At 47.1% G+C, this 27,858-nt stretch overlaps 2 protein-coding genes across 2 annotated transcripts in view; one reads left to right on the top strand and one right to left on the bottom strand.

Annotated features, from left to right (window-relative positions):
* Positions 1–5,927, top strand: part of LOC119385510 (O-acyltransferase like protein) — a 55,662-nt gene extending 49,735 nt beyond the window's left edge. The window contains exons 14-15 of the mRNA XM_037652933.2: positions 1,231–1,373; positions 5,189–5,927. Coding sequence (XP_037508861.2) covers positions 1,231–1,373; positions 5,189–5,410 — 365 coding nt within the window. The 3' untranslated portion in view covers positions 5,411–5,927. The remainder of the gene's footprint in view (positions 1–1,230; positions 1,374–5,188) is intronic.
* Positions 5,928–11,953: 6,026 nt separating this feature from the next.
* LOC125756238 (serine/threonine-protein kinase haspin-like) lies at positions 11,954–20,420 on the bottom strand. The gene is made up of 2 exons (XM_049416128.1): positions 20,278–20,420; positions 11,954–12,725 (listed from the first exon to the last, which is right to left on the bottom strand). The coding sequence occupies exons 1-2, from the start codon at positions 20,418–20,420 to the stop codon at positions 12,422–12,424; spliced, it is 447 nt and encodes a 148-aa protein (XP_049272085.1). The 3' UTR covers positions 11,954–12,421.
* Between the last annotated feature and the right edge of the window lie 7,438 nt (positions 20,421–27,858).

The raw sequence follows: 27,858 nt of genomic DNA, 5'->3' as shown, positions 1-27,858 counted from the left end.
AAAAATTCTTGCGATTAAATGTTCCATAGACGACGCCCTGAAGCTTTAAGGTGATAGGCCACCTTCAAAAGTCGAATTTCTTTCACGAGGTCGAGTTTTAGTTCTTTGTCTTTTGTGCACGCCCAAGCATTCAAAAATATGTTACAGGAAAAGCTATCCTCCTATCATCATTAGTTTGCAAGTTACAGCAAGTTTTCCATACCCTATGCTCGCATAGCGAAACCGAAACCACATTGTGTTTTTTTTTTTTTCGAAAGTAATCGTTGTTCCGTCTGTGTTAATGATATTCAAAATACTTTATAAATTTTATTGTGACTGTTACATAAGAGAATGACATTAAATATTACTTCGCGTTTCTCATTGTTTTTAAATCTCTAAAAACGGCCACAGGGGGGAAGCACACCTCTTGCAAGCTCCGAAATCATTGCGGTTTTCTCAAAATAAGAACTTGCTCCAAGTCTTGTTACGCCAGCTTTCATAACTTTTTTCTCGATCAGTGTGTACTTCGAACTGAAATTTTGTATAATAGTTTACAACGTATATATCTGTGCAGTGAACAAGAATAAAAGAAATTGATGGAATATTTTTGAATTTATACAGCTTCATTTAAAAAAGTTTCAGTCTAAACTGGCTCTTTTCCCCCGTCTTTTTGGTTTTTTTAACATTACTTCCTTGATATTTTGTGCATAATATTTATCCTAGTCCATTGCATAGCTCCAACCTTTAGTTGCACGAATGCCAAAGCTTTACTGAATTTAGCCACCCATTAGTCACTTATCACGGCTGTCGTGACTGCCACTTTTAAGGCAATTTTCGACAAAGATCACCTCCCAAAAAATAAATAATCAATATTTTGCACTATTAATGGCTGGGTAAGATAAATAAGACATGCTTGTTTTGGAGAAAAAGTTATTTCAACGCTGGCTGCTCCTAAAAAAAATTTTTTTTTTTTTTTGAGTGGCCTACCACCTTAATGGCAAGAACATTTACAGTTATGCCTAGGGATGAACTCTCACTTATTGTGTAAGGGCGGCTGGTGATGAGGAGGCAGAAACATCGTGTTTCGTGGCCTCAGGGTAGGCCAATGTACCACCATCTTCTCATACACGACCGTCCACAATCAATAGTATGCTAACTGATGGAAATCGATAACGCCACGTCTTAATGCCCTCGCGAAAGTCTTCCAGCTTTCACATCGCGAGCAGTAACCGCCGCTTGTCGCTGATGCAGGCTGGCTGAATGACCTGCTGTCGCTCAGGTGCTGGCAACCACTGAGCCGTCTCCTCTTCTCACTCTACATGGTCAGCCCACTTGTGATCGCCTACTCGAACGGAGTCAGAGAGCACGCCTACTTCCTCTCCTACGACGCCATGGTCAGTGAACGCCCGTTGACCGCACGCAAACACCCAAGTGCGTGCATTTTTGGCGGAAAAACAGGAGTGTTACAAAAGAAAGAGTATTTACCAGTCGGCGCCTGTTGTTTTCTGCTCCACATTTAATGTTCTAGTCGCTTAAAGCTTTTCCAGCCTATAGACGAAATTTATTGCAGCCCTTTGAAAAATATTAAACAAATCTTAATCCAATTGAATAGAAATTATCTTTGAAACATGCATGCGTTTAAAGTTAAATGACGCAAACATGGCCGCCATTCTTTGTCGCACTCTTGGTGACGCGCCGCTTATGTCCCATACACATATGTCACGTCTGGTTACGACACACACACGTAAGCACATATGCACATGGACACTTCCGTACTACACGACGTGTGGACTATCTATGGAATAGACGCTGCTAAATGGAAAGGCCGTGCGAATATTCTAATATTCGAAAACTTCGAATAATGAATCGAATAGCGTACTATACGATCCGGTACCCGAGTCGAATAATGCATATTCGAAATACCGAATATGCAAAGTTTGTGAATATTTGTTGCAAATAAAATGTTGTGGGAATATAGGTTTGTTTTCATAATTGCAGCCTTACTATTCACATAGTTATCGATTCGTATTCGAATTCGATGTGATTCGGTTTGATGGCTATTCGATTTGTATTCGATTAGGTGCTAAAATTCATTATTCGCACACCCCTACTCAATAGCCTGCGTCCTTACTTTCAATTTTTTTTTTCACTATTAACATTTATTCTAACAACTAAGCACTCTTTTGCACTAAAGGCTTCGTGAATCAAGACTTGAATTTTGTCAAGATATTATTTGCAGGAAGTACAGGGGCGTTCAAAAGTACCCAGGCATACATGGCATAGTGGCCCGGGAACTTTTGAACACCCCTGTACATGGGATTTCGTACGTCCGTGTTTAAGAACAAATCCTCCGGGCGCAACAAACACTTCAAAGCATGTTCCAACTGCTTTTACAATGCTTGGAGGGATCTGAGGCGCAAAATAAGACGAGCAGGAAGCAAGGAAAGGAATAGGCGTCTGTTCCTGTCTTTTTTTAGTCCTCGCCTTATCTTACACCTCAGATCAATTCTAGTCACGTATACAAACTAGCTCGGTAGTAGACGTTACCAGCTTGTGCCTGGCTTTCACTGCAGTGGGTCACACTCGGAAGTGAGAAACATTGATTTGAATGTTCACTGTCACACACTCGCATTTATAAGCGGCTCTACGCCAATAAGGAGAGCGGGGGGGAGGGGGGTTACAGCTTTGTACATCTCGTAGTTATCTTAACGGTGAAATAATGTTGTCTATGGAAGACCAGTGGTAAAGCCAAACAGGAGTATGATTAACGCACTCCACGTACTCTTTTAGGAGCTGGCTCGCCAGGTTCTGAAGCTGGGGCAAAGTCCCGCGCCAGAAGCGTATGCTTAGTTCCCGAGGCGACCGCTAAAGGCGCAGCTCGTGCGAAAGAGAAGTCTTCTTCCTCATGTTCCTCGAGCGCCTTGATGATGACATTAACGCAGGCAAAACCATATGTAGCATAGGCGACTGTAGCATGCGCACGCTCGCGCGAAAGAGAAGTCTTCTTCCTCTTGTTCTTCGAGATCCTTGATGATGATATTAACGCAGACAAAACCACACATAGCATAGCCAACTGTAGCATGCGTACGCTTGCGCTCAAGAGAAGTCTCTTCCTCTTGTTCTTCGAGGGCGCCTTGATGATGATAATAACGCAGGCAAAACCACACGTAGCATAGGCAACTGTAGCATGCGCACGCTCGCGCGAAAGAGAAGTCTTCTTCCTCTTGTTCTTCGAGATCCTTGATGATGACATTAACGCAGGCAAAACCACACATAGCATAGCCAACTGTAGCATGCGCACGCTTGCGCTCAAGAGAAGTCTTCTTCCTCTTGTTCTTCGAGATCCTTGATGATGATAATAACGCAGGCAAAACCCGATTATCTCCGAGCCAGCTCCTCAGTCATCATTCACTTCGTGGATATGGCGTGATTTTTTTTTATTGAAACGAAACACGCTCGCACAATCTTGACTCATGGCGTCGGAATGTCGTCAAAGTGGTATCCTTTAGAGCGTTCCACGCTATGACGTCCGCTGCAATATTTTTATGCAGCCGGTCCGTTACACGTACAACCACTGCCTTGCGCAAACCACGCCCGAGTGTCTGGGAACCTTTCAGATTATTTTAGAATCCTCTGATAAGCTTAAGTGCGCAACGCGAACAGTAGAGTTTATTTTGGAACTAACCCGGCTCCCCAAAATAACGCTGAAATCTTCAATGCCAGAGGTAGAAAATGCCGACGCGCTTTACTGCTAATCAGATTACCGACGCCCGACGCTATGTTCACCACTATCAGTGTACAGCGCGTATTGCTTGCACTTTAACTTTTTAATTTCCTGCGCAAAAGTTTGTCCGAATAAAGAGTTTCGTCTTGAACACGCGGAACGCTGCCTTTTTCCACATCACGACCACGGGAGAGACATAGTACAACTTTATTAGAGTCCAGTGGAGACGCTGAGGTTGCCTCGCGCCACCCGGCTACTCTCACTTGGGGACCGGCAAGTCTAGCCGAACGGCCCTGTCGCGGGCGGACTGGACGGCCAGGACTTGGCCTTGAAGTTTTGGGCTGCGCAGAAGCACATGCCACTCGGCCTTATAAGTTGGGCCGAGCGACCCGCACTCCTAAAGCATGCGTGCTAATGTAGCGGCCTGCCCGCAAGCGGTGCAGGCGGCGTCGTGGTATTGTTGTGTATAAATTTCATTTAAGTATGCTAACGACGGGTACGAATGGGTCTGAAGTTAGCGCAACGAGACTGCCTGTGCTCTATTGAGTTTGAATGTGGGATTGGGAAAGCCCGCCTCGCTATGTGAATGACATCTCTGGAGCGTTGCTCGAGAGATGTCATCCTTGGTATGTACTTTTTAGGCCTCGATGGTGCAGTAATCGACCTGAGATCTGAGTCGATAACACTATCCACAGAAAAAGCACCACCGCCGAACATGCTCCCTGAGCCGTGAAAGCGCGAAGGCGTTCCGCTTCCCGCTGGCGTGTGCGTGTTTCTCAACATCAAGGCGCGACTTTCGCTCGTCGACGTCGTCGCCTTTCTGAGGCGCTTATTGCAGAAGTTTTATTAGTCGGTGCTATCGCACTCGAAGCAGTAGGCGGCGGAAAAACAGCATTGGTGCATGTGGAAGCTGCACTGCTCTGACAACGAGCCGTCACACGCTACACGACGCGAAAGGCAGAGCACGTAACGGCGTCTAGGGCGCCTCCTCGATGCTAGCGCGGCCAACGTTCCTTCGCTGGCACCGAGGTGCCCTAACTGCGTCATCGTCGAATTGCTCCCTGTCGACGCTCGTTGGTGTCATGAAGCAGTACTTCACTTCACCGCTCCCAGACGGCGACACCGCCCGGCTGACCAAGAGCACCGTGCGAGAGAGAATGTGTGAGAGAGAGGCGCGTTTGTGAAGGCTCGTACATGTGCGTGGGTAACGCAGTAAGTAGAGCGCCCGACACCTATCGTTTTGGACCGAGAGGTCGTGGGTTCGATTCCCAGGTAATTCGCATCAATGAAATTTTTTCTTCTAATCTTTCATTGTCATCCGTTGATGTGCATTTTACCAACGTCATACTCGTGACGCCATACGTCGGCGAAGTCTTGGTGGACCCCGGCATAAAACACTTTCGTGTTAAAAATTATCGCGAACTCAACTCGCCGTAAATACGGGTTCAATTTAAAGAGCACTACGTACACTCGTTCCCTGCGCAGGCTTACGTGCTGCTTCACCACTTCGTGCTCAGCCTGGTAGCCGCGACTGTGCTGTCTTTGTTGCTGGAGCAACCCTTCGTGCGCCTCGAGGCCCTTGTGTCGGAGCGACTAGCCGCAAGGCGCCCGCCGCCTCCAGAACCAATGGTCCAGGTGCCTCACATCGAACGCCACTGGCTCGACAAAGGACACGAGAATCCGGCCTTTGCCAAAGAGAAACTCTGATCTCACTGCTTACTGGGTTGAAGTTTGCTGGAGCACGGCTACATTTAAAGCACTTGTACGTCTAGACTGCATTACACCTACACATAGATGCGAGACGTATATCCTTTATTTTTGTCGTCTCCCAGTACACTCACCTAGAGATAAAAAATACTATAAAAAGCAGCAAACGTTTGTTCGAGAAAATTTTCATGATCAGTGCGTTTAGGCACGTTTAAACACTGACTAGGTGGGTAGCAATTATTTTAAAATCGAGTTTACCCTCCTGCACGTGATGACCACAGACTTTTAATTTACAAATCTACACGGCTCATTGAAGGGCTTGTTCTGAAAATCTGCTTCTCAGTTATACAATGCTCTGTGAGTATGATTTGATGAGAAGAACAAGATGTGATTTCATAACAGGTTAAACGTAAATGGGTCGTATGCTAGCTTATGTACTGCTCTTACATCAATAAACCAAGTATATGCTATTCACCTCCAGCGTTTTGTCACGCACGCTGAAAGCTTGAAATATTACCGGCTGTGACAGCCGCTTGTATATTTTTAAATAAAATTCAAATGATAGTTTTGATGAATGCTGGAAAGATTGTGTTCCGAGATATTGTTAATGAAATTTCACGCTCATTAGGCAAACTTTCCATTTGGACGCAAATATCTGCACACAAGTACACACTCCATTTGACGTATAGATAAAGGAAGCCTGTCGTTTCACTGCTAGCCGAGAATCAGAATACAGCTGTTATCAGCTCCGCCTAGCAACAAGAATGGCGTGCTATTGCATTGCCTAACATTTTTATCAATGGAACTAATAGTTAAACTAATAGTTCATTATTATCGGCATCATTATTGTTGTCTGTCCAAGTATATTACCCCTAAAGATGACGTTCAATTCATTATTCCAAGCACAATGCGCTTCTTGACTAACCGGGAAAAGACAAAAAAGTCACAGTTTCGCCGCAACGGCGAAGCAATGAATGCGATAGCAATAAATTGTAATGTAACGCGAAGAATGAAATTGCCAGCGCGTCGCTCGAGCCCAAAGGACGCACGAAAAGAACGCACACAGGACGAGCGCGAACTAATGCGTCACAGCTCGACACTTTGAAGCGCACTGCTCAAACATAAAGCAGGACGCACGAAACGAACGAACAGGTACACACAAGACGAGCGCGAACTAATTGTCACAGTTACTTATTTCTGTTTGAACAGCGCGCTCCTTTCGCAAACGGGGCCGCTGCAGCGAGCGAAGCGAAGCACCCCACCGGCCACCCCTTCTTTCCTCGAGATAAGCGCACGAAAGCGACCACGCCCTGTAGAGCGAAGAGCAACGGCGATCGCAGGAGCGGCGGGAGCGGCGCGCGCACGTCGCGCCATCTATGTAGCCACTAAGAAAGCATGCTGAATTACGTGGTGTATATAAATAGCGCACCGTTAGCAGGCTGAAAGACGGTGCTGTCGTGGCCTAACGTCTAATGCGGCGGGCTGCATCTCGAGAGGTCGCCCGTTCGATTCCGCGCGTCGGAAAGAATTTCTGAATTATTTTTCTTTATGGCTTTTCTATATATATACATACTTATACATATACGGTGAATGACGGCGACGGGGACGGACATTTTTCAGCCGAGACTGTCCATATAATTGCTATCGCAATAAAACATCTTCATATCAATCCAGTGCTTCCACCACCAGATTAATCTATAAATGCTTCACATTATATTCACAAAATCTGTTCACGAAATAGAAAAGCAACTGACATTCTAGGAGTATATTACAGCATATTACGCCAGCCAAATTTATACACTACAAAAAGCACGGCAATTGTTATTGAGGAAGAAGGGAAAATTTGCAAGGTATTGGAAAGAAAGAAATACTTATATACCACACAGTATATTGGCGCTTACAGTCACACACCATTTTAAAATATTTTACCCATTCATCTATAGGAGAAAAATCCGCGCAGGTGAGCTTTAACCTGGTCAGAGCAGTTCTTATGAAATTATTTTGGTCATTATTAGTCTTCATTAAAAAGATTTTTTTTTTCATTTTTTGGACTAACATTATCATGCCCTTAGAAGGGTAGCGGCTTAGGCTAATTAGTATGTCATGACGAATTGTATAGCGCGAACAGGGTACTTGGACAGACAGAAAAACGAGGACAGACAGCGCCCGTCCTCGTTTTTTCTGTCTGTCCAAGTACCCTGTTTGCGCTATACAATTCGTCATTATCATGCCCATCTCAAAATGTAAAAGCCAGTTGCTTACATTGAAAAAAAATTGAAGGACACTTTGTAAATTCCAAAGTGTGTTCGGCGGAAGCCCGTGGCCATTCGACTGACTATGCCATGCCGACGGACGCCGCCGCTGGACGCCGCCGACACGTTGCGCAACGCGCTTTGGAAGGAGCAACGCGCAGCTGTTGCGCGTTCACGGACGGACGCCGCCGCTGGACGCCGCCGTTGCGCAACGGTTGCGCAATGCGCGTTGGAAGGAGCAACACGCAACTGTTGCTATGCGCCGCTGTGCCATCACGTGATTGCTGAGAGAGTGTGATGGGGAGAGGCCACAGCTGGCACCGTGACAGGGCATAGAAGGACGGTCACCGCGAGTATGAGACATTAAAGGCTTTCGCTTCAATTAATTTGGGCCTGAAATGGTTAACATGCACCGAAATCAACGCGCACAGGTGTTCTTTCCATTTCGGCTCACTGAAATGCGACCACCGTGGCAAGGAAACGAATCCGCACCCTCGAGTGATAGCATAGCAGCGCGACAACTCACGTGCTATGCTATCACAGAGGGTAATTTTATAAGACACTTTGCGTGGGTTAAACAAGAGAAAAGCATGCCGTTTGTTATAGCTGGTGATTTTAATGTAGCAGACAAGCGCTAACAAACGTGCTGCGACAACCCACAGCCAGCAACCACGCGGTAGAGATCACAAATATATGTATTACGTGAGCAGTTGTGGTGACGCCTGCACCCGCCGTGGTGGTCTAAGGTGCTTGACCGCTGAGCCGACGGTCGCGGGATCAAATCCCGGCCGCGGCGATCGCATTTTCGATGGAGGCAAAAATGCTAGATGCCCGTTTCCTTAGATTTAGGTGCCCGTCAAAGAACCTAAGGCGATCGAAATTTCCAGAGCCTTCCCCTACGGCGTCCCTCATAATCATATCGTGGTTTTGGGACGTAAGACCCCAACAATAAAAAAAAAGAGAAGTGGTGACGCTTGTGTAACATCATCTGTAGTGGTGGTGCTTGTCTACGTCAATTGTGATTGCAGTGCTGGCTATAACAATGTAATATACATTACATATTTACCCCCATAACTCAGCAAGATATAGTCCAGCGTTGCTTGTCCCCGCAGGAATAGGCCAACGAGTCCTTCTTATGATATGTATAAATACATCAGCGCACCGTAGCGTGCCCTTCGTTTCGATAAAGCCGACGACGTCTGCTCTAACGTGAGTATCGACGTTATGTCGGAGCTTAAGCTATGCCCTTCAGGCGCCAATGTTGTCGACGTACAGTCGAGCGCGATATGAAGGTTAACGAGCGAGCGTCGACCAAGAACTACAACAGTACCACGGTCCAGAATTCTCTTTCGAGGCGAGGGAGGTATTAGGCAAGCTTCACTCACTCCTTTTGCTGGTCCTTAAGCTGCGATCACTCCCATCTGAGGAACACACATTTTCATTTCTTTTTTTTTATGACAACGCAATATATTTTGTTCAATTTAGCAAGCCATTCAAACGAAGCACTGCCGAGCACCAGCTTTACCAGATTTTTCCCACCAATTTCGTTCTTGTCCGCATGAAATCGATTCCTGCATGCAATCGATTCAGATAAAATCGATTCGCATGAAATCGATTCCCACAATGCGTGGCATGTGCCGGAATTTTTCCGCTCTTAATTTCTCACTTAATTCGATATCTGTGATGCCTGCTAGCCGGACAAAAAGAGAGTGAAAAAAAAAAACCAGGTTGATAAACTTGTTCCGTTCGCTACCGACATCTGTAAGACATCTGACTAATCAGTACGTGATTTTGAAAACCCTGAAAACTTCGCCTACATTCATTCTCGCACTAACTGCGATCTGCAATTCCGTATCATCATTCTGATCAGGGAATATTGAGCGGGACTGTGCGCAAAAAGAAAAACAACTGCGGGACGTCTGCACTAATATCTGGGGTTTAACGTTCCAAAACTACGATATGATTATGAAGGACACGTACTGGAGAGCTCCGGAAATTTCGCCCACCTACGGTTCTTTAACGTGCTCCTAAATCTAAGTACACGGGCCTCAAACATTTTCGCCTCCATCGAAAATGCAGCCGCCGCGACCGGGATTCGATACCGCGACCTTCGGGTCAGCAGTCGAGCGGCATAACCACAAGACCACCGTCGCGGGGAAGTCTGCGCTAAGTCGCGAAAAGCTTGGCACAGCGAAGTCGACCCTCAAGTCTCCTGGTTAACGCCGGTTACTTTCTTTCTCTCTCTCTCTCACTCTTTAGCTCTTTCTCTCTCTTTCTTGGATTCACGGTGTTTCTCTCTTTCTTTTTCTGTTTTTCTGCCCTTTCTTTCTGTCAATTTCTCTCTGTAATAAATAATTGTTGGGGTTTAACGTCCCAAAACCACGATATGATTATGAGAGACGCCGTAGTGGAGGACACCGGAAATTTCGACCACCTACGGTTCTTTAACGTGCTCCTAAATCTAAGCACACGGGCCTCAAGCATTTCCGTCTCCATCGGAAATGCGGCCGCCGCGGCCGGCATTCGATCCCGCATTTCTATCTGTCTGTATTTTTACGCTATATGCTTCTTTCTTTCTTTGATTCTCTTTCTTTCCCTTTCTTTCTATTCGTGTCTTTATTTGCCTTCTTCATTTTTACTGGACCAATGGGGAGTAGTGGGATTTGCCCATTTTCTGTGGCAGATACCCATTCGTGTTCATAGTATATTGTGGTCATCCGTTTTACCTCGTACTTTAATAGTTTCGCTGTTAAAACAATTCTGCGTGAACGGTACATCGCCCCTAGTTGGGCCGGCTTTTGTTATTGAGGACAAAGCCTTCAGTGCCTCATCAGACGCTGGCCGCGGCGTGCGGTACAAAAACCCACATGGCCTCAATAAAAATCACGGTTCGAGCCGGCATCGAACCCAAGTATTCGACGTGGCAGTCAAGTATTCTACCACAGAGCCCCGCCAGTACTTGAAACCACTTTGGAAAAAGACCCTATAAGTCCCGTTAAAAGAAGTAATATTGCGTGGCAGAAGCGTAGAATCGCACCAGGCGTCACACCGTGTTAATTGCGCAACGTGTGGGTGGTTAAAAACTGCCAACCCATTACAGAGGGCTGAGCTATAATTAACAGTATCAACAACCACGGCGTCAACAAAGGCATTCGCGTTACTCGGTGTAAAGTTATACGAACACCCGCGCCTCGTCGAAAGAGAACAGAACGAAAAAAAAAACGAATAATAACAGCCAAGAAAGTGTTCAATCAAAGGGCAAGTAAGGTAAAAAGGCTCTCGCCTTGATGTCTCTTAGGAAGTACCTTGGTACTCAGACTTTTTTTTTTGCTTTCAGTATATGCAGGTCTGCTCTTTTCGCGGACACATTAACTGTTCTTTGGAACTAACATTCGGCCTAGTTGGTATTAAGTGCATGACACGCTGACCGCTAATAAAGGACGGAGACAAAGAAAACACCACCGACAACGTGGCAGCCAGACGACACCCGTGTCGTCGTTCGCGTTTTCTTTCTTTGTCTCAGTCCTTTATCGCGATCAGGGCCGATTCGGATTCTGCTCGATCAGGATCAGGTGCTGCTACATGGTCCCTTCTAATCGCGATCAGGCCCGATCGGGATCAAGACGATCGCGATCGGCGCATCGAGATCAGACACTCAGATCGCGATTCGACTGTCGTCAGCGCCAAGCTCGATCCGGATAAGTGTGGGCCGTGTGGGAGCGACCATTGTTGATCGCGATCAAGAAATCCGACCCGGATGGGTCCTCATTGCGATCAAAAGTGCCCGTGTGACACCGGTATTATTCGCGGTCAACGTGTCACACAACTGGATTACACCGCGGCAAGGTAACGTATAGACCTTTTCACAGGAGAGAAAACCTCCTTTCTGGACTGTGGCACGGGAGTACAAAGGCTGACGTCCCAGCCTCGGCAGTGCATCTTTGGCGGGTCACACCTATTCATCACAGCCCAAAGGGGATTATGGCGACGCCCAGGGAGCCTTAAGTGGCGGCCAGGGACCTTGGCTGTGCTGGGCCCCCTTTCGAAATGAGGAAAAAAACTTCTACAAGCAGCTGAACAGCAAACCGTAAAGACTAACCATTGCAAAACGAAAAAAAAAAAAGAGGGTGGATTACCTGTACCTCAACTGAAAGATTCGATCCGAGTACGTCCCACGTACGAGCCCGTCGCGGTTTCGAATCACAGTGGTGCGAGGACTTTTCGTAGAAAACTGTTCTCCATACACCGGGGATATTTGTGATATCTTTATTTCACAACATAAAAAATAGTTTACCAATTTAATGAATACATTCATTAAATAATAAATAAGATATTTAAATAAATAAATGAAGTACAGTCGCTCAAGGTGAAGTACTGCACGCAATCCTCAAAACAAATGTTCACGCATTGTGAAATAACGAAAACAAACTGTAATAATAAACTGCTCAATCACCAGCCCGTTGTGAGAAATTATGGAAATATCGTAGCGCCTTGCATTTGAAAAAAAAAAGACTGCCAAATCTGTTTTTCTGTCTTCTTTTTAGATTTCTCTTTATCTCTTAATTTTGTTCGTCCCAATGATGCGCGAATCGTATAACTTCATTCACGCTCATTTTACTCGGCAAAATGAACGCAGTGCATGCTTTCTGCTTTCTTCACTGGCAACGTACGCGTGTACACTGAATGCACACTAAGTTCCAAATCCACTGTTAAATATACGCGGCCAGCATGCACAAGCCGCAACCAAACAGACAAGCGTTTAGCGGCGCTCTCGAAGATTCCGGCCGTGGGGCTCCCTAGTCGGCGGCCGTTCTGCGCGCCTCGCTTTGCGCGGTGCCTCGGCGTCTCGTTCGAGGTGAGGAATCACGTGCTGTGCCACAAACTCTTCGGCCGACGGGAGAGCCAGGATTGCGTCCGCCCAGGCGACCAGTCGACCCCGACTAGTGGACGGGTCGACGACCTCCGCGGCCTTCTTCGTCTTGGGGAGCTTTTGCAACAACTTCCCCAGCAGGTAGTGCAGCCACAACACATTGGTGTGCGGGTGATACGCCTCCCAGTCGTCGCTGCGAGAGCAGGAGGTAATAACAACAGAACCCGTAAGATGCTGATATTACTAAATTCGGAAATGGTCTGTCGTCAAAACAATATTTTTGGTCCATAAGGGCTAGCTTTTAACTTCAAGGGACCCAGTAATGGTTATGACGATTCCTTACAAACACACTGAGCCGGTAATGCAAGTCCTATGGATCACTTGCAGGCCGATTTAACCTCTCTGCATTAACTGCATCAAGACTTCAAACATGCGAATCGCTACAGATAGCAGCGGCTCAGCCGAACGAGCTTTAAACTTCCCGCTTCCATTCTACGAAGCATTATTTCATGGTGCGTAGCACCGGCGACCGATCTGACTGGATATGTCCCGTCTACGTTACTGAACCTCCGGTGGACAGCAAGCGTCGTCTGCCTGTGTTACAATACGTGCTCCGTGTTGACGTGAGCTGCGCGACAGTGTTTATCCCGAGGTTATTTTTCTCGGTCACCATGAATTGCCCTAGCTGCGTTGTCTGCTGCAAATATAGCGATTGGTGACTTGTAAAGCTGCGACGTCGTGCAAGGCTTGTAAGGCGTCTGGCGAGCGAAGTCGCTTGAGCTCGTCGGTGCTGCGAGCGTCGGGCTCTCGCTATCCGATCAGTGCCAGGATCCATGTGTCTGCGGCTGTAACTTCACCCCTGAAGACACAATCACATTACACGAGTTTACGCTTATCGGTGATTGTTCTCGAATACTTTTTGTTTGTCGGCATGCTTGGCATTTGCAGATTGTCGGCGTCCAGGAGAATAAAATAAGAACGGCTTGTAGTGTTGCGGCATTTGTCGAAGCAATCTCAACCACACCACGATACCCTTCGTCTCCGCCGACGGCGCGCTGCCGAAGTTGATTGCGTAATCCAAGGAGAGGGTAACGATGCTCAACGCGTCGAATGCGTTGCCGTCGCCAACAACGGCTGCGCGTTTGACAAGTTAAGGAGGAAAGGCAGTGCTGAGAAGGAGGGTACCGTATAATTCCACTTAGCTGCCTGAATACAAGGCGCGTCGCTTAACTCATGGTGTGAACGATTTGATGATGCTGTAGCCTAAACGCGGACAAAATGTCAGAAAACAGCTTCAGGGTCCCTTTAACGCATGCGTCTTGTCCTTTTTTTTTCGTACCTCTTTTTGTTGCGATATCAATTGTATGGACACTCTCGGCGGGTTTTCGCCGTCACCGCCATGATCCGTATAAAGTCAAAATCGATGACATCACCCCGCGCATCGTATGTTCTACGCGCTAGTAAAAGCGCGCGAGCGTTGGGGACGAACGCGGCCGCAGCAGAGGTGGAACGAGCCGGCCCTCTCCGTCGCACTAAGAGCGCTTGCGCTATCATCGCCCCGCGTGCGAGGCCTGCCATCGATGGCTTCTCAAGAAGAGGGGAAGCGCTCCGTCCGTCTTTCGTCGAGGGAAGGAGCATGAAGGGGCGCCGAAGGTGGGGCTCGGGGGGGGGGGGGGGGGGCAGCAACAACTGCGAACTTTGATTATGTGGGCACGGTCGCGAGAGCTGGCGCGCGCAGTATATAGACATCAACAGACGGCTCGTATATGCGCTGTGCTCTCACAGCTTACTTCGCGTTGAGACGACAGTCTGCACTAAGACCCCTTCACTTCCAAGACCGGCCGTATTCGTTTAAACCAGCGTTTTGTAGATTTACGCGAGATCGGATCCAAAAGAGTTAGCCTTACTTCGCATAACATTCCAATTTGTTGCTATCGCATTCACTGCTTCGCCCTTGCAGCGAAACTGATTTTATTGACGCCATTCCTTGCAATATACAATTTATGAATATTTTTACAAATAACAGGATGATGTATCTGCGGCTGGTTGCAGCATTTGAGTCTTTTTAACATGAAAGTGTTTTCTGTCGGGCTCCACCGTGAATTGACTGGCATTTCCATCACGGAAATGACGTCAGTAGAAGGGGACAAGTACATGTATGGCACAAAGAAAAATACTCTGAAAAAAAAAATGTCGGTCGAGGCACCCGAACGGGTGATCGAACCACTAACTGGCAGGACGCTCTAACCACTGCGCCACCGACACATACATTCTTGAAGACGCGAACGGGAGATACCTCCTTCCTCAGCGCCTCCTCCGATTCATTTTTCTGCGCTCTCAAGAGGCGGCCCCGACTAGGATCGGTGAAGTACAACATCAGGGCACTAACGAGCGCCGACAGTTCGCGCTGCGGTAACGTCCCTGCTAGAGTGCCTCTATGCGCGCGCCCGGGAGCTGAGGCGAGTCAGCGCATCGAGGAACCAGTGGCCCTATAGTCTCTGCCCTGCGGAGAGTTGATATCCCGCGAGACCGCTAGAGGTTTCTGCTCTGATGGTGCGGTGACGACGCAGTTTCGCAATGTGCATGGATTCTCGTCCGCGACGCATGAGCCCATGACACCTATAGTCGGTGACAATCTAAGAATAAAAAGTAAAATGTACCACTGTCCGTGCGTAAAATGCGCGTCCAGTCCCGGCCGCTCTTTTCTATGACGTAAAGGTCAAAAAAGTCACAGTTTCGCCGCAAGGGCGAAGCAATGAATGCGATAGCAAGGAACTAATGCTATACGAAGTGAGGCTCGCCAATGGATACTCTCAGTTTGAACAGCGCTTCTGTTGCAAAGGCGGCCGAAGCAGCGAAGGAAACTAGCGTGCTTCAAGTGTCGAGCTGTGACACTTGATAGTTCGCGCTCATCTTCTGTTTGTTCGTTTAGCGGCGTCCCTGAGCTCGAGTGACATTCGTACGCGCCGTAACATGAGCGCGGACATCACGGTGAAAGCGTGAAACATTCCTCCACCCCGCGCCACGAGAAAACCGCGCGAGCAGACAGCGGAAGGGCAAGCTTCTCCCATGCGCAAATATAAGAAGAAGCGAGCGAGCTCGCCGACGACTTTTAAATGCGCCCGTCGGGCTCCTAGCGCCACCTCGCTGGTAATGAAGAAACGCTTATTATCGCCTTCTGTCTCTGAGTCCGTCCAGCGCTAAATGGTGTGTATATAACGCTCGCCGTTAGCTACGTGGAGGATCTGCGTTTCGTGGCGTAGAGGATAGCGCCGCTCGCTGCGGAGCAAGAGGTCCCTGGTTCGATTCCGCGCTTCGGAAGCATTTTTCTGAGTTATTTTTCTTTGGGGCCTTTGTATATATATACATACTTATACATATACGATGCATGACGGCGGCGACGGCGACGGCAAAATCCAGCCGAGACTGTCCATATAATTGCTATTGCAATAAAAGAACCAATCAAATATTCAACATCGAGTCGTTTGCTGAGACAAGAGGCGAGGCAATGCTGCAAGGGCAGCCGCCATCCGAATTTTGTTGTCATATTTGTTTCTTCAAAAAGAATGTATTTCGTTCTGTTATTCACACGCACTAGCTCAGCGTCACTCCCGCCAGTCGTCATTCGATGCAGTAGAAGCTTGTTATAGTGCCGCTTTTGAAGTGTACCGAAGCGGCAGGCGCTCGCAGTGTTTATCGCCTACCATCGTTCCGGCAGCGGCAAGTTGCAACGCGGCACGTGTTTCTTGCATCGGTTGGATGCACCATGCATATCGCCTAAGCAGCACCACACCCGCCGATTTTTTGTCAACTACTTGATTTGCAGTGCGGAGGCTTGCAAAAAAAAAAAAGTGTCAGTTTCTCCGCAAGGGCGAACCAACGAATGCGATAGCAACCAAATGGAATGTCACACGAAGAACGGCAAGCCAGCTCGAAACTTGCAATGCGCCTCTCAAGCACGAAGGACGCACGAAAAGAACACATACAGGATGAACGCGAACTAACAACTGTCACCGCTGGACACTTGCAGGGCGCTGTGTAGATGCTGTATATATATAAATAGCTCGCCGTTAATATGCTGGAGGACGTGTGCTGCGTGGCGGAGTTGTCTAACGCGGTGCGTGTGTCTAACGGGTGCTGTATTGTAGATTCATCACATAAATGCACAAATGGCGATTCTATTATTTATCATTACTAACTGCATTAGTTAATTTTATTAAGCCATTGAAAGCGTTTGAATTATTTGATGTACGCTGTCCTGACCAAAAAAAAAAGGCAATTTCTCATCGTTTTATATATTATGTCGTTCGTCCATTATATGATGACAAACATTTTTGTACACTGCAAAAGTGGGCGCTCAAACTACTTAACTTTTCCTATCTATTTCAAACGCGTATAGAGACCGTATTGGCGCAAGAGAAATTCCAGCGGTTCGTTGTTTCTAGGCATGGACTAATCTGTGCAGTGCCACTGTAATTGGCTGCTAAAAAATCTCGCCCGTTTTTTTGAGGCAGCACAAAATGTTTAACAAAGCACCGTAAGAAATATGGTTTTAGAAATGTACTGTAACAAAATGGCAAGTTGGGCTAGTTGGTGCTTGTTCACATTTGAAGAAAAACGGCGCTCAAAGACAAAAAAAAAAGAGTCTACGTAGACGTACACTCTTTTGTTATTCTACGTCTGTTTGAGCGCTGTATTTCTTCAAATATGCTTATACAAATTGCATATATTTTGTTCTAATGCAGCTATTAAAATCTACTTAGGGATCTGTAATCTGCAGAAAAAAGTGAGGAAATTTATTAAAGTTCTCGCAGTTCACCCAATTAGTAAAAAAAATTTTAACACCCACGTCTTCCCTTAAAGATATGTGTATGTGTCTGTGTGTGTGTGGGAGGGGGGGGGGGGGAGTACGACGATTCGATCCAGATACGACGATAGTACCCACGGTGTTTTGCTAGCCAGCGACCGCGTTCCGCAACCTGCTGAATGTTTGTGTTAGCGTGGATTACTTCATTCAAAAGTATTTGCCTGATTAATATTGCACGATTGCTAAATTTTCTATGTCAAATTGTGCGTCACTTTCAAAAACATCGTGATCGATTCTTTAGGGTTGGCTACATCTTTGGCCTTCTTTTTTTTTTCCTTCGCGTTTTTCCACGTCACGTGTCCTTCCAGTCATGTGTGTTTGTGCTTCTTGGGCGGTTTTTACTCGGCCTTAGGAAAAACAAAACTCAGTGAAGGCGCCTCTTAAAGGAACGAAGAAGTTAACCTAAAAAGCTTGGGTTAAATATTTCTCGAGAAGCTTCCCGACTTATGCGGAGATCCTGAGAAATCCAGGACGTCACACTAACGCACCGCGATGCAGAGGGTGTCGAAAGCAGGGCCAAATTAATTTCCAAGAACTATAGTAACGAGTGCGGATGCTCGAGCCCCAGAGAAATGCCCGCATACTTGCAGTCAAATAATTGAGCCATGAAAAGGAAAATGCTAGGGCCACCTTAAAGGGACAATAAAGAGAAACAATGAATCGGTTTAGATCGATAAATAGTGCTCTGAGAACTCTAATGTCGTTAATTTCGCCATCATAGCTTTATTAATAGAGGAGAAAATCAAGTTGAAAGTTTCATTTTTAAATTTCGCGCCGAAATCTCCCCGCGTGACGTCACGGATTTCAAAGTGTATTTATCGTATTTTGGCGCCATTGGCTCAACAAAATTACCCCAAACTTCGTATGTTAGGTCTATGGCCCCCTCAGAGGACAATGTACTTCATTTTTACCGATTAGGAACTACGTAGTCCCTAGTAGGCGCCGTCAAAACATGTGACGTCACGGCGAATGGTGCGGAAACTTAAAGGTGGCGTCGCCACCCGTATTTTGTTTTTGCACGTTTTCTCGCTTACTAAGCGTCTTCTCGCAGCAAGCGTGTTTGTGGTATCGTGAAAGAGTACTTTACTGATACGAGAAAAATCGTTTTGCTCTTTAGTGTCCCTTTAAGGGACAAAACGATAGCAGACGGGGTTAGGAAACAAACGGGTGTTAAGGACATCTTAGTCGAAATCAAGGACAAACGGGCATAGGCAGGGCAAGTAACCCGTAGGCAAGATAACCGCTGGCCATTAAGAGTAGCAGGCTGGATTCCAAGAGAAGGCAAGCGCGCGAGGTGGAGGCAGAAGGTTAGGTAGCCGGATGAGATTAATAAGTTTGCGGGGCTAACGTGGCCACAGCGAGCACAGGACCGGGTTGATTGGCGAAACATATGGGAGAGGCTTTTTCCCTGCAGTAGGCGTAGTCAGGCTGATGATGATGATGACGATGATGAATTGAGCGTGCCAGTAGTCGACCCCCTTCTAGCCCTTCCGTGTACAGTGCAGTTAAATCTGCACTGGCTAGAAAAAAATATGTGTGGACCTATACGCACGGTAGTTCCACAAGCGAATGCGAAATTCCGGCATTTTCTTGCCGCCATTTAAGTAAATTTGTTATAAAGACACATAAACGAAAGGCGTTTTTCCTTACGCTAGAACTTTTCGTGCCACTCAATCGCGTTAAAGAGACGTTACTAGTGAAGGAAAATCTAAAGTAGCCCCTGGGAGCGAAAAAAAAATTGAGGAGCCATTCCACTGCGTGGATGACCACTGAAGCTGTTTAATGCACGACGCCGAGGCGACACGCAGCTTGGTATGAAAGGTCACGCTGTGAAAGCGCCCACCAACGTTCAAACCACTGTAGAGAGTCTACCGCGAGTCCGCGACGACACCGCCATCGAGGTTATGAGTGCGCTTCGCTGCAACTCAAAATGTGGGAAAGGCCGATTCCAAAGTTTGCGCTTATCCTCGTAAATTCGTCTTCACTTCTAAACACAAATGCACTGCTTGGAAGACACTTTTCCAGGGGCAATATAAGCCGTCCTGCATCAAAATATGATACCCTTAGGACGTTTCTTCATTATACTTAATAATTGTTTGCTGTTTTGCGTTCCCAACGTCTTTCCTCGTAAGCACGTTGCCCTTCGAGCGTCTTTACAACAGTGCTAAAAAATACGAGGCATACATATGGTTGAGATATATTGACATCTTGCAAACGTGGCTGTGTATCCTAGCGGTTAAGACACTTGCCTTCGGTGCGTGGGGGCCCGGGCTTAAACCATAGCACCGGTATATTTTTCCACTTCAATGCACTAGTTTCTTCCGCCATTCCATAGGAAGCGCCAGGAGCTCCGCTTTAATGCGTCCATAATTGGCTCCAGATTGTTTTCTGCGTACGGATATACGACTAGCCGAGCTACCGAAAGCTTCGCTGCAAAAGCTTTTCGTAAAGAGGGTTTCGAGACCGCGACAGCAACAGCCGCCTGCTACCCCAGGAAACATCCCGTCACGTGATCACTTTACTACGCTGGAAAAAGCGTTTTAAGCTTTTTTTCCATGCGCTAAAAGTCTCCTTTTGCGTTATCAGAGCAAAGAAAGGCGCACAGTGCGTTAAGACTACTATAATATTGCGTATAGTTTAGGGCAATGTTTACTTGCAAGATCGTATGTTATGCAGGGCAAAAAGCGTTGAAAATATGCGGGCTTCAGCTGTTTCACCGCACTCCGGTAACTCGCCATTGCCTCTCTTGCCAATTAAACCTAATGCGTAACGTCACTGGGCAAAACGGCGAACTGCTGAGTGCGTATACTTGTAAGTGGCAAAAGTTTCGGCGCAGGCCCCGATTATTCGCCAAGCTGAGTGTTCTCATTCTGCTCACCCATTTTCGTTCTTCATGATGCGGTAGACGTCGTACTGGTAACTCCCTATTCCCCCGAAAAGCGCCGTGTCGCTCGACAGGTCAGTGTACACCACGTTTCCGCCTGGGTAAGTAAATAGGTAAACGATGCAAACATTTCCCATTGTGTATAGTGCGGTGAAAGTGAAGGTTTTTCTTTTGCACCTAATAGAGTAAACGATCACATTCCTTTTGTATGTGGTCGGCGGAAAATACATATAAAAATAAACAGGCTGATAGTTTACGGGCGGTATAGTATAGCTAAATTAAAAACACAGAGGGCAACTTGACATGCACGCTTTGTGCAGCCGTCCAATATTAGGGGCGAAGTTCCTTATAGCGGCACCCGTTCGTCCCGTAGTAGTGTGTAACCAGTCTTAATAACGGAGGGGGCGTGCACACATGAAGGCTCCCTAAAGACAATGCGCTGCGACAGTACGTGATATGTATCGCCCTCTCCTCTCCTACGCTTCCCCCTCTTTCTCCTCTCCTACGGCATGATTTTCAATTCGTCCCCTGAGTTACTCATCAAGGCAATGTCATCAGCGAATCTACTTAGATTTAGGTGCACGTTAAGTACCACCAGATGGTCTAAATTTCCGGAGCCCTCCACTACGGTGTCCCTCATAATCATTTCGTGGTTTTGGGACGTAAAACCCCAACAATTATTATTATATATTGACAGGGACAATATTTGGAGGCTTCCCACTACCCCATTTATGCTGGGCGCGCACAGGCACGAATTGACGCAGTGATATAACTTTAAAGTAGTTTTATTATTATATTTTGTGACGCACAAATTACATTCCCTTCCTACAGGTGCAATGACGCTGGCAATTCACACAACCGATCGACTCTGCCGCAACGGCTTCGTCGAAAAGGGACTGCTCGCCGCCAAAGAGCTGTAAGGCCAGCGACGGTCGTCCCACATTCTTTGATATGCTAAAAGTTAAACTGGCGTGATATAGTCGCTTGCGGTGGACGTGTATACCTTTTCGCAAGCGGGACAGCGTGTAGTCGATGACGAGTGCCCTGACGCCAGCTGTTCGCACCACCACTTTCCGACCGTTCAGGACGTACTCGACACGTTCCTCTTCAGTTCGATTCACCAGAACATTGTCGCAGTGCAGGTCACGGTGCTCGAACTCAAGCTCAGGCTCGGCAACAGCCAGGGAGCAGGCCACTTGTAGAAATACGCTCTCCATCTCCTCGATGGTGCCCTGCATATAGGTCAGGGTGCAAGGTTGCCGTTGGTGACTACTTAGCGCCAAATTGGCTGCTTTGGGACCTCGTCTGGCGACAAAAGTTTCAGCTTTTTAGCTATCTTTGAACTTCTGTTCTGGCGCATCAAGTACCCGTTTTTCTTATTATTTGCAGATAAAATACACTGTAATAGTGACGTGAACACAGGGAGAATCAGAACACAGGTGAACACAGGAAAATGCACAGGAAGAATAGGGTGAACGTTATGGGTACAAAATGACAAAATAATATTATTGTCCGCCGCGGTTGCACTGTGGTTACGGTGCTCTGCTGCTAACCCTATCCATCTATCCGTCCGTCCGTCCGTCCGGAGTGTTTAAACAAAACGTCACCTAACGTTGCTATTTAAAAGAACACCTTTCCCACATCTTATATATGGGTATTTTCTCATGGGCATTTGACGTCAGGTTTCGAAAAACATCTCTATACTGTGTGGAGATAGGTTCGCACGAGGCTTGCCCTACGAGCACGACCGGGACAGAACGCAACGCTCCTTCACCACCGTTGCGCACAAAGACGCTACGGCTGGGTTCGTCGACTCTTCGAAATGGCGCAGAAAGGGCCCTCGAGGCATGTTGTCAACAAACACGGGTTAAACCAAGGTGCACCATAGTGCGACCATCCCGGGATTGCGGGCCGTACAAGGGTAACTCCGCAAGACCGATCGGGTACGCTTGCCGGCGGACACAAAGGGAGCAGCCGAGCGCACGAACGAGGGGTCGCCTGCTAGGGCAGCGCGTGAACCTCTCGTCGCAGGCCTAAGGGCATCTGCTGCGGCGACCAAGTACCAGACAGCAGCGAGCTCAAAGTGGAGAGGGGGCCCGGGGGCTGTCACTGACGGCCAATGAGGACAGGCATGGCACAGTGATGTAAGCTAGCGTGCCCTGCGACGTGCGGCGCCCGGACGTCTCAACACCGGGGAGAGGGAAACGGCTTGCGCAAGACAATAAGCCTGGCGTCGTAGCCATGCTCGACATGTTGCCGTTTAACAACGGTTCCCGGCGATCGACCCGCGCGGGACCGGCATAACACGCTAGCTAGGGAACGAGGCGCCAAAGGGGAGGACGCTCTCGATTCCCACAACTGATCCCCACAAAAACTAATACCTGGACGCCGATTCTGAAATATAGCGTTTTCGTTCCATGGTGATTTTTTTAAACTCATAGTGACCGCATGGGGTGTCTCGCGAAAAAAATACCCGAACAAAGCGTTATTAATCGATGTAGGCGAGAAAATGATGCGAGTAGCATTAAGCAAAGTAACAAAACTTTTTTCCGTGTGAAGCCGCGGGCCTCTAGCGAAAGGTTCGCGGCCGCGTGTATGCTCTACATACGTCTGATGCTATGTGTAGCCTTGTGTGCGCTTTTCTTTTTGCAGCCATCAGAATTTCGCGCGATTGCATTGGAATGACAGCTGACGCGTGGTTACAGAGCGACATCAATTCCTGTGGTGCAGGTCCCATACCTTGAATCGCTCCAGCACTTTGCCTCCGTTCTGAAACTCCAGCAGCACGTAAAACTGGTTCTCCTTGAAGGACGCTGTAAAAGGCAGTGGCGGCAATGAAGATGGAAGCAGAAAACAGAGGCAATGTGCAAGGTGTGCACACACGACGAATATGCCAACGCACTCAGTTGGGTTAGTTGGTTCTGCGTGACCACGATGGGAGTGGTCTTCGAAGACGCGGGCAGAGACGAGACGGCACGGAGGACAGAAAGTGTGCCTCGTCTCCTCTCTGTCCGCGTCTTCGAAGCGCTTTGCCATCACCAACCAATATATGCCGCCATGAACTTTGCAAGCAGAAAACGAAAGAAAAAAGCCCTACAAGCCAGTGTGAAAATTTCCACTCCGCAATATAAATGTGGCCGATTTTCTGTCCCTTACAATATTCCCATTAACTAAACATGGCGCACATCGTTCTTTCTCTGTCACTGTCGCCAGTGTGCACTTTATGTGAAGCGCATTGTTTCTAAAGCAACCGAATACAAAGACACAGTAGCGCAGTGATACGGTGCTCTAATGCTCATCTCAAGGTCATGGGTTGGGTTCCAGCCATGGCGGCAGCATTGTAATCAAGGCGAAATGAAACACAAACACACACACACACACACGCACATGCGCACGCACATATGCACGCACACAAACACGCGCAGACACACATGTCTCATAACCAAACAGTTGTTTCTGACTGACAAGCAAAACCGCATAATACAATTTTTATGTGCAACTTTTTACACTTTGCGTGCTTATGTCTCTCCCAAAACACAATCGCATTTTTCCCCTTTTATCTCGCGCACCGTTCCTGTCTTGAGCATTCTGCACTAATTTTGAAACAGGAACGCTACGTCACTCTTTGTACGCGGATGCCGTTCGTGACCTGAATGTGTCTATAGCTCAGCAACAAATAAAGTACACCCGAGCTAGATGACGGTAAAATAATTCTGTTAGCTTTCTTTACGAAAGACACTATTAAAAGCCACCTGCTGTTACGGGCGAAAGGGAGGGGGGGGGGAGGGAATCACAAACACTCACTCGGGCATCTTACATTTCTGACATATGATACGTACTATAGGTAAGTCTAGTATTCGTGGGATTTTACTCGCGTGCCCGATTTTTTTTTCTTTCGCTCTTTCTCTACCTCCGCCTTTTTTTTAAATCTCTTTCCGTCTCTTAATTTCTTATGTTGCGCATTTTATACATAACCTCCATTGAAAGATCTAATACGGAGGTAAATACCGATCTATTAGTTCAATGAGCTCAGCAAATGAGCGCCCTGCCTTAAAGGAAATCGTCATCCTAATGAAATATTCGCTCTACTGCACTTCAAAGCAAGACGAAGGATAGATAATCACTCCAAGCTCGCTGATGTTTTTACTACGAGTGTGTCGAATCGTTATGCATTGCCTACATATGCTTCTGTGACATATACTTGTCATAACCGAAGACACTCGCGAGCGCGGGAAAACCACCTACAAACTCGTTTCATTCTATAGCAGGGGTCTCAAACACGCGATCCGCGGGCCGCATGCGGGACGCCAACCTCCCGCTAGCGGCCCGGCCCGCAACACTGTCTTCGTCCCACATTTTTCGAAAATTCCCCAGATCCCACGTACCGTGGGAATCGATGTTATGCGAAGCATGCGGCGGGAAAGTGACTGTGGTGTAATTTTTTGTACTGAGCGAAACGTTACGAAATGACGCTAAAGATATGTACAAATGTTATACGCACACACATATGATGAGTCGCATATGTGCTATATAACCAGTTGTTTACAGTTGCGTAGCGATGCAAACAGCAACATGAGTATCACCAACACCAGAAGCGGTAAGCTTATATGTAGTGCTTATACATGCCCGTTCTGAAGAAAAACGAACGCGCGTTTCACGAACCCGTATGCATGTGTGGAAGGGGTTCTTGACAGTTCTTGAACAAGGTCATCATCCCCGTGATCAGTGAGCACCGGCAGCTGGACAGGACTTGTTATCGGATCCGTTCGTGATCGCGGCGACGAGGGGTCTATGTGTAGTGAAGTATGAGGTATAGTACAGCTGATGGACATCGTGGACGCCTCTTACGAAGAAATAATCTATGATGCCTCCTGTCCTGGACGTGGGAACGCGGTCTTGTGATGACCTGTCCACATCGAAAACGTATTTCATGCAGTGTAAGAACCAGGTGTTGTTGGGTTTTGATAAATCAATGTTGAAGTCGCCGATAATGATGAGGGGCGTGGTCCTCTTGGCAGAGTTATTGTAGAAAGCATTGACCCCCGTTTTCGCGTAATGGATGAGCGTGTCGTATGGCCGCGGGTGCATGGCATCAATGAATTGGAATGTCGAGAGAACATGTGTCAGCTGTTCATGAGCACGAGCTCCGACCGACGGGCCATTGCACGTGGTGAACATTATTTATGTATTTTTTTTTTATTTATGCATATATTTTGACATTAATTTATTTCTCAAGATAGATGATTATGAATTGCTGTAAGAGCGGATAGCCCACACTACTCCTACAACTGACGTCACACAACAGCTGTGACACTGGGTGAGTGATGATGATATGGATTCTCACAATGCGTGGGATCTGCCGGAATTGTCAATGTGTATGTCCACTGTTACTGTATTGATTGAGACTGTGGATCACCTGTGGCGCATACCCGCACAGCATGAACTGCGGTATGCTGGTATGTGCTACACGTGACTGAGGGAAAGGGTTTCATGACGTACGCGACAGGCATTTTGCGTTATTGAATGCGAAGCATTTCTTAACGAACCTTTGAGCGTTTCTTTCTTTCTTTCTTTCTTTCTTTCTTTCTTTCTTTCTTTCTTTCTTTCTTTCTTCTTTCTTTCTTTCTTTCTTTCTTTCTTTCTTTCTATCCATCCATCTATCTATCTATCTATCTATCTATCTATCTATCTATCTATCTATCTATCTATCTATCTATCTATCTATCTATCTATCTATCCGCCTACGTCTGGTTGCTCTCATGATCTCTTCCTTAACTTGGTGTAGACCAAAATTGGCATGGGAGGGTAAGAGGCTTTGACGAATGTGACCATCTGGTCACGAGATGAATAACATGAAAATCTTGTCACGTACGTCGTGAAACCCTTTCCTCCAGACACGAGTGGCACATACCCGTTTACCACGGGCCGCGGCGTACGGGTATGCGCCACAGGTGACTGACAGTGTATATCCACCCAGGAACGGCGAGAACAGACATTGGTAATTTAAATGCGAGAGCGTGAAGAAAAGGAGGAATCGAACCCAAGCATATATTCTTCGTGGCAATCAGGTATTGTACCACAGAGCCACGCCAGGTCTATAAAGCCGGTTTGCAAAAACAGCCTATGCAGGTGTAATGTCGGTGCAACGTCAGTTGTGGTTGTGGTGCTGGCTATCTAATTTTACAAGAAAGTAATAAACACTACATATGTACTCCTACGATACAGGCGTCATGTTGTGTTAATGCCTGTGGCTCCAGTGTTGGCTCCGCTTTTCTAGCAGTCTAATAAACATTACATTTGTGTTCCTATGTTCCCGCCTCGACTCGGGCGTCGCCTACGGTAGCCGTTGCTGGGGTGTCCCACCTGGATCCCCCGGCGGCTTAAACTCCTCAGGACCTATGAATAAAGTTCTTGACTGACTATGTTCCTATGATTCACCAAGCTATATTGAAGCATTGCTCGACCCCGCAGGAATACATAACGAGAGTACGTATGATATTCACATGATTTCACCATAAAGTACACTTAAGTTTCGATAATACTGACGTACGTGCTCTAACGGGAGGGCTGACGTTACATCGCACCATAAGTTACCCTTTAAGCGATAGTGTTGCCGACGTGCCTGGTGAGCCCACGATGTGCACACAGCTACTGCACTTACAAAAACACATCGATCCAACTCGTAACGCTTGGCTCAAAGCCATAAAATACAGCATAGAAGAACTCGCTGACTGCTTCGCATGAAATCGCTTCCCACGACGCGTGGGATCTGCCGAATTTTTCTTGTCGTGACCAGTGAATCGTGGTCGTCGTACACTGATCCACTCCTATGGCAATTTTGGTATATTACAAGTTATGAAGACTACCAGAAGAGCGCCCAGACGAAGGTGGCTAGATAGACAGATAGATATGTAGATATAAACGGCCACAGTACCTTATGTTAAGAAATGCTTCGCATTTAAAATGTTCTTACTAAGTATGGTCATGAGCCTTCGTCCTGCAATGGACAGCTGTACGCACCAGAAAGCAACTTGACGGACAAGGCCGACAGACGGGTATCTCTTCGAATGTTTTTGGCACAACAGGTGATGTCGTAGTGGCCGAAGGCCTCCTCCCCAGAAATACCCCCTCCTTTCCGCTTCGGCAAAAAGAAAAGACAGTAGGCGGCGAGAAGAAGAGTATGCCCGGAATCGATATGTTTCTCGAATCCGGACGCCAAATCCCTGTCAAAAATGACCCCAGATATGAGATATGGGAGAGTGGGAAAGGCCTTCTTTCAAATGGCAACTTGAGCTGACATGCTGTTCAAATCCCTCCAATCCCTCCCCCTCCCCCCTCGCCACATCCGCGGATCCAACCTTCTTCACTGTCCCGGCCTTTGCGGGACTAAATTTCGTGAGTGCGACCCGTTAGCTGAGGTGAGTTTGAGACCCCTGTTCTATAGATTCCCACTTTTATATGCTTTCTTTTTTATTTCTATAATCCCGATGTTGGTAGGCTAAGTACTGATTGGTCAAAACTGCCTTAAACACCGAGCCGTTACTTTCGCACACAAATGAGCAGAAGTTCACTTGC

The sequence above is a fragment of the Rhipicephalus sanguineus genome, chromosome 1 (genome assembly GCF_013339695.2).
Source record: "Rhipicephalus sanguineus isolate Rsan-2018 chromosome 1, BIME_Rsan_1.4, whole genome shotgun sequence".
Classification (NCBI taxonomy): domain Eukaryota; kingdom Metazoa; phylum Arthropoda; class Arachnida; order Ixodida; family Ixodidae; genus Rhipicephalus; species Rhipicephalus sanguineus.
Note: the sequence above shows the minus strand (reverse complement) of the source record. Positions and strands in the feature narration are given on the sequence as shown.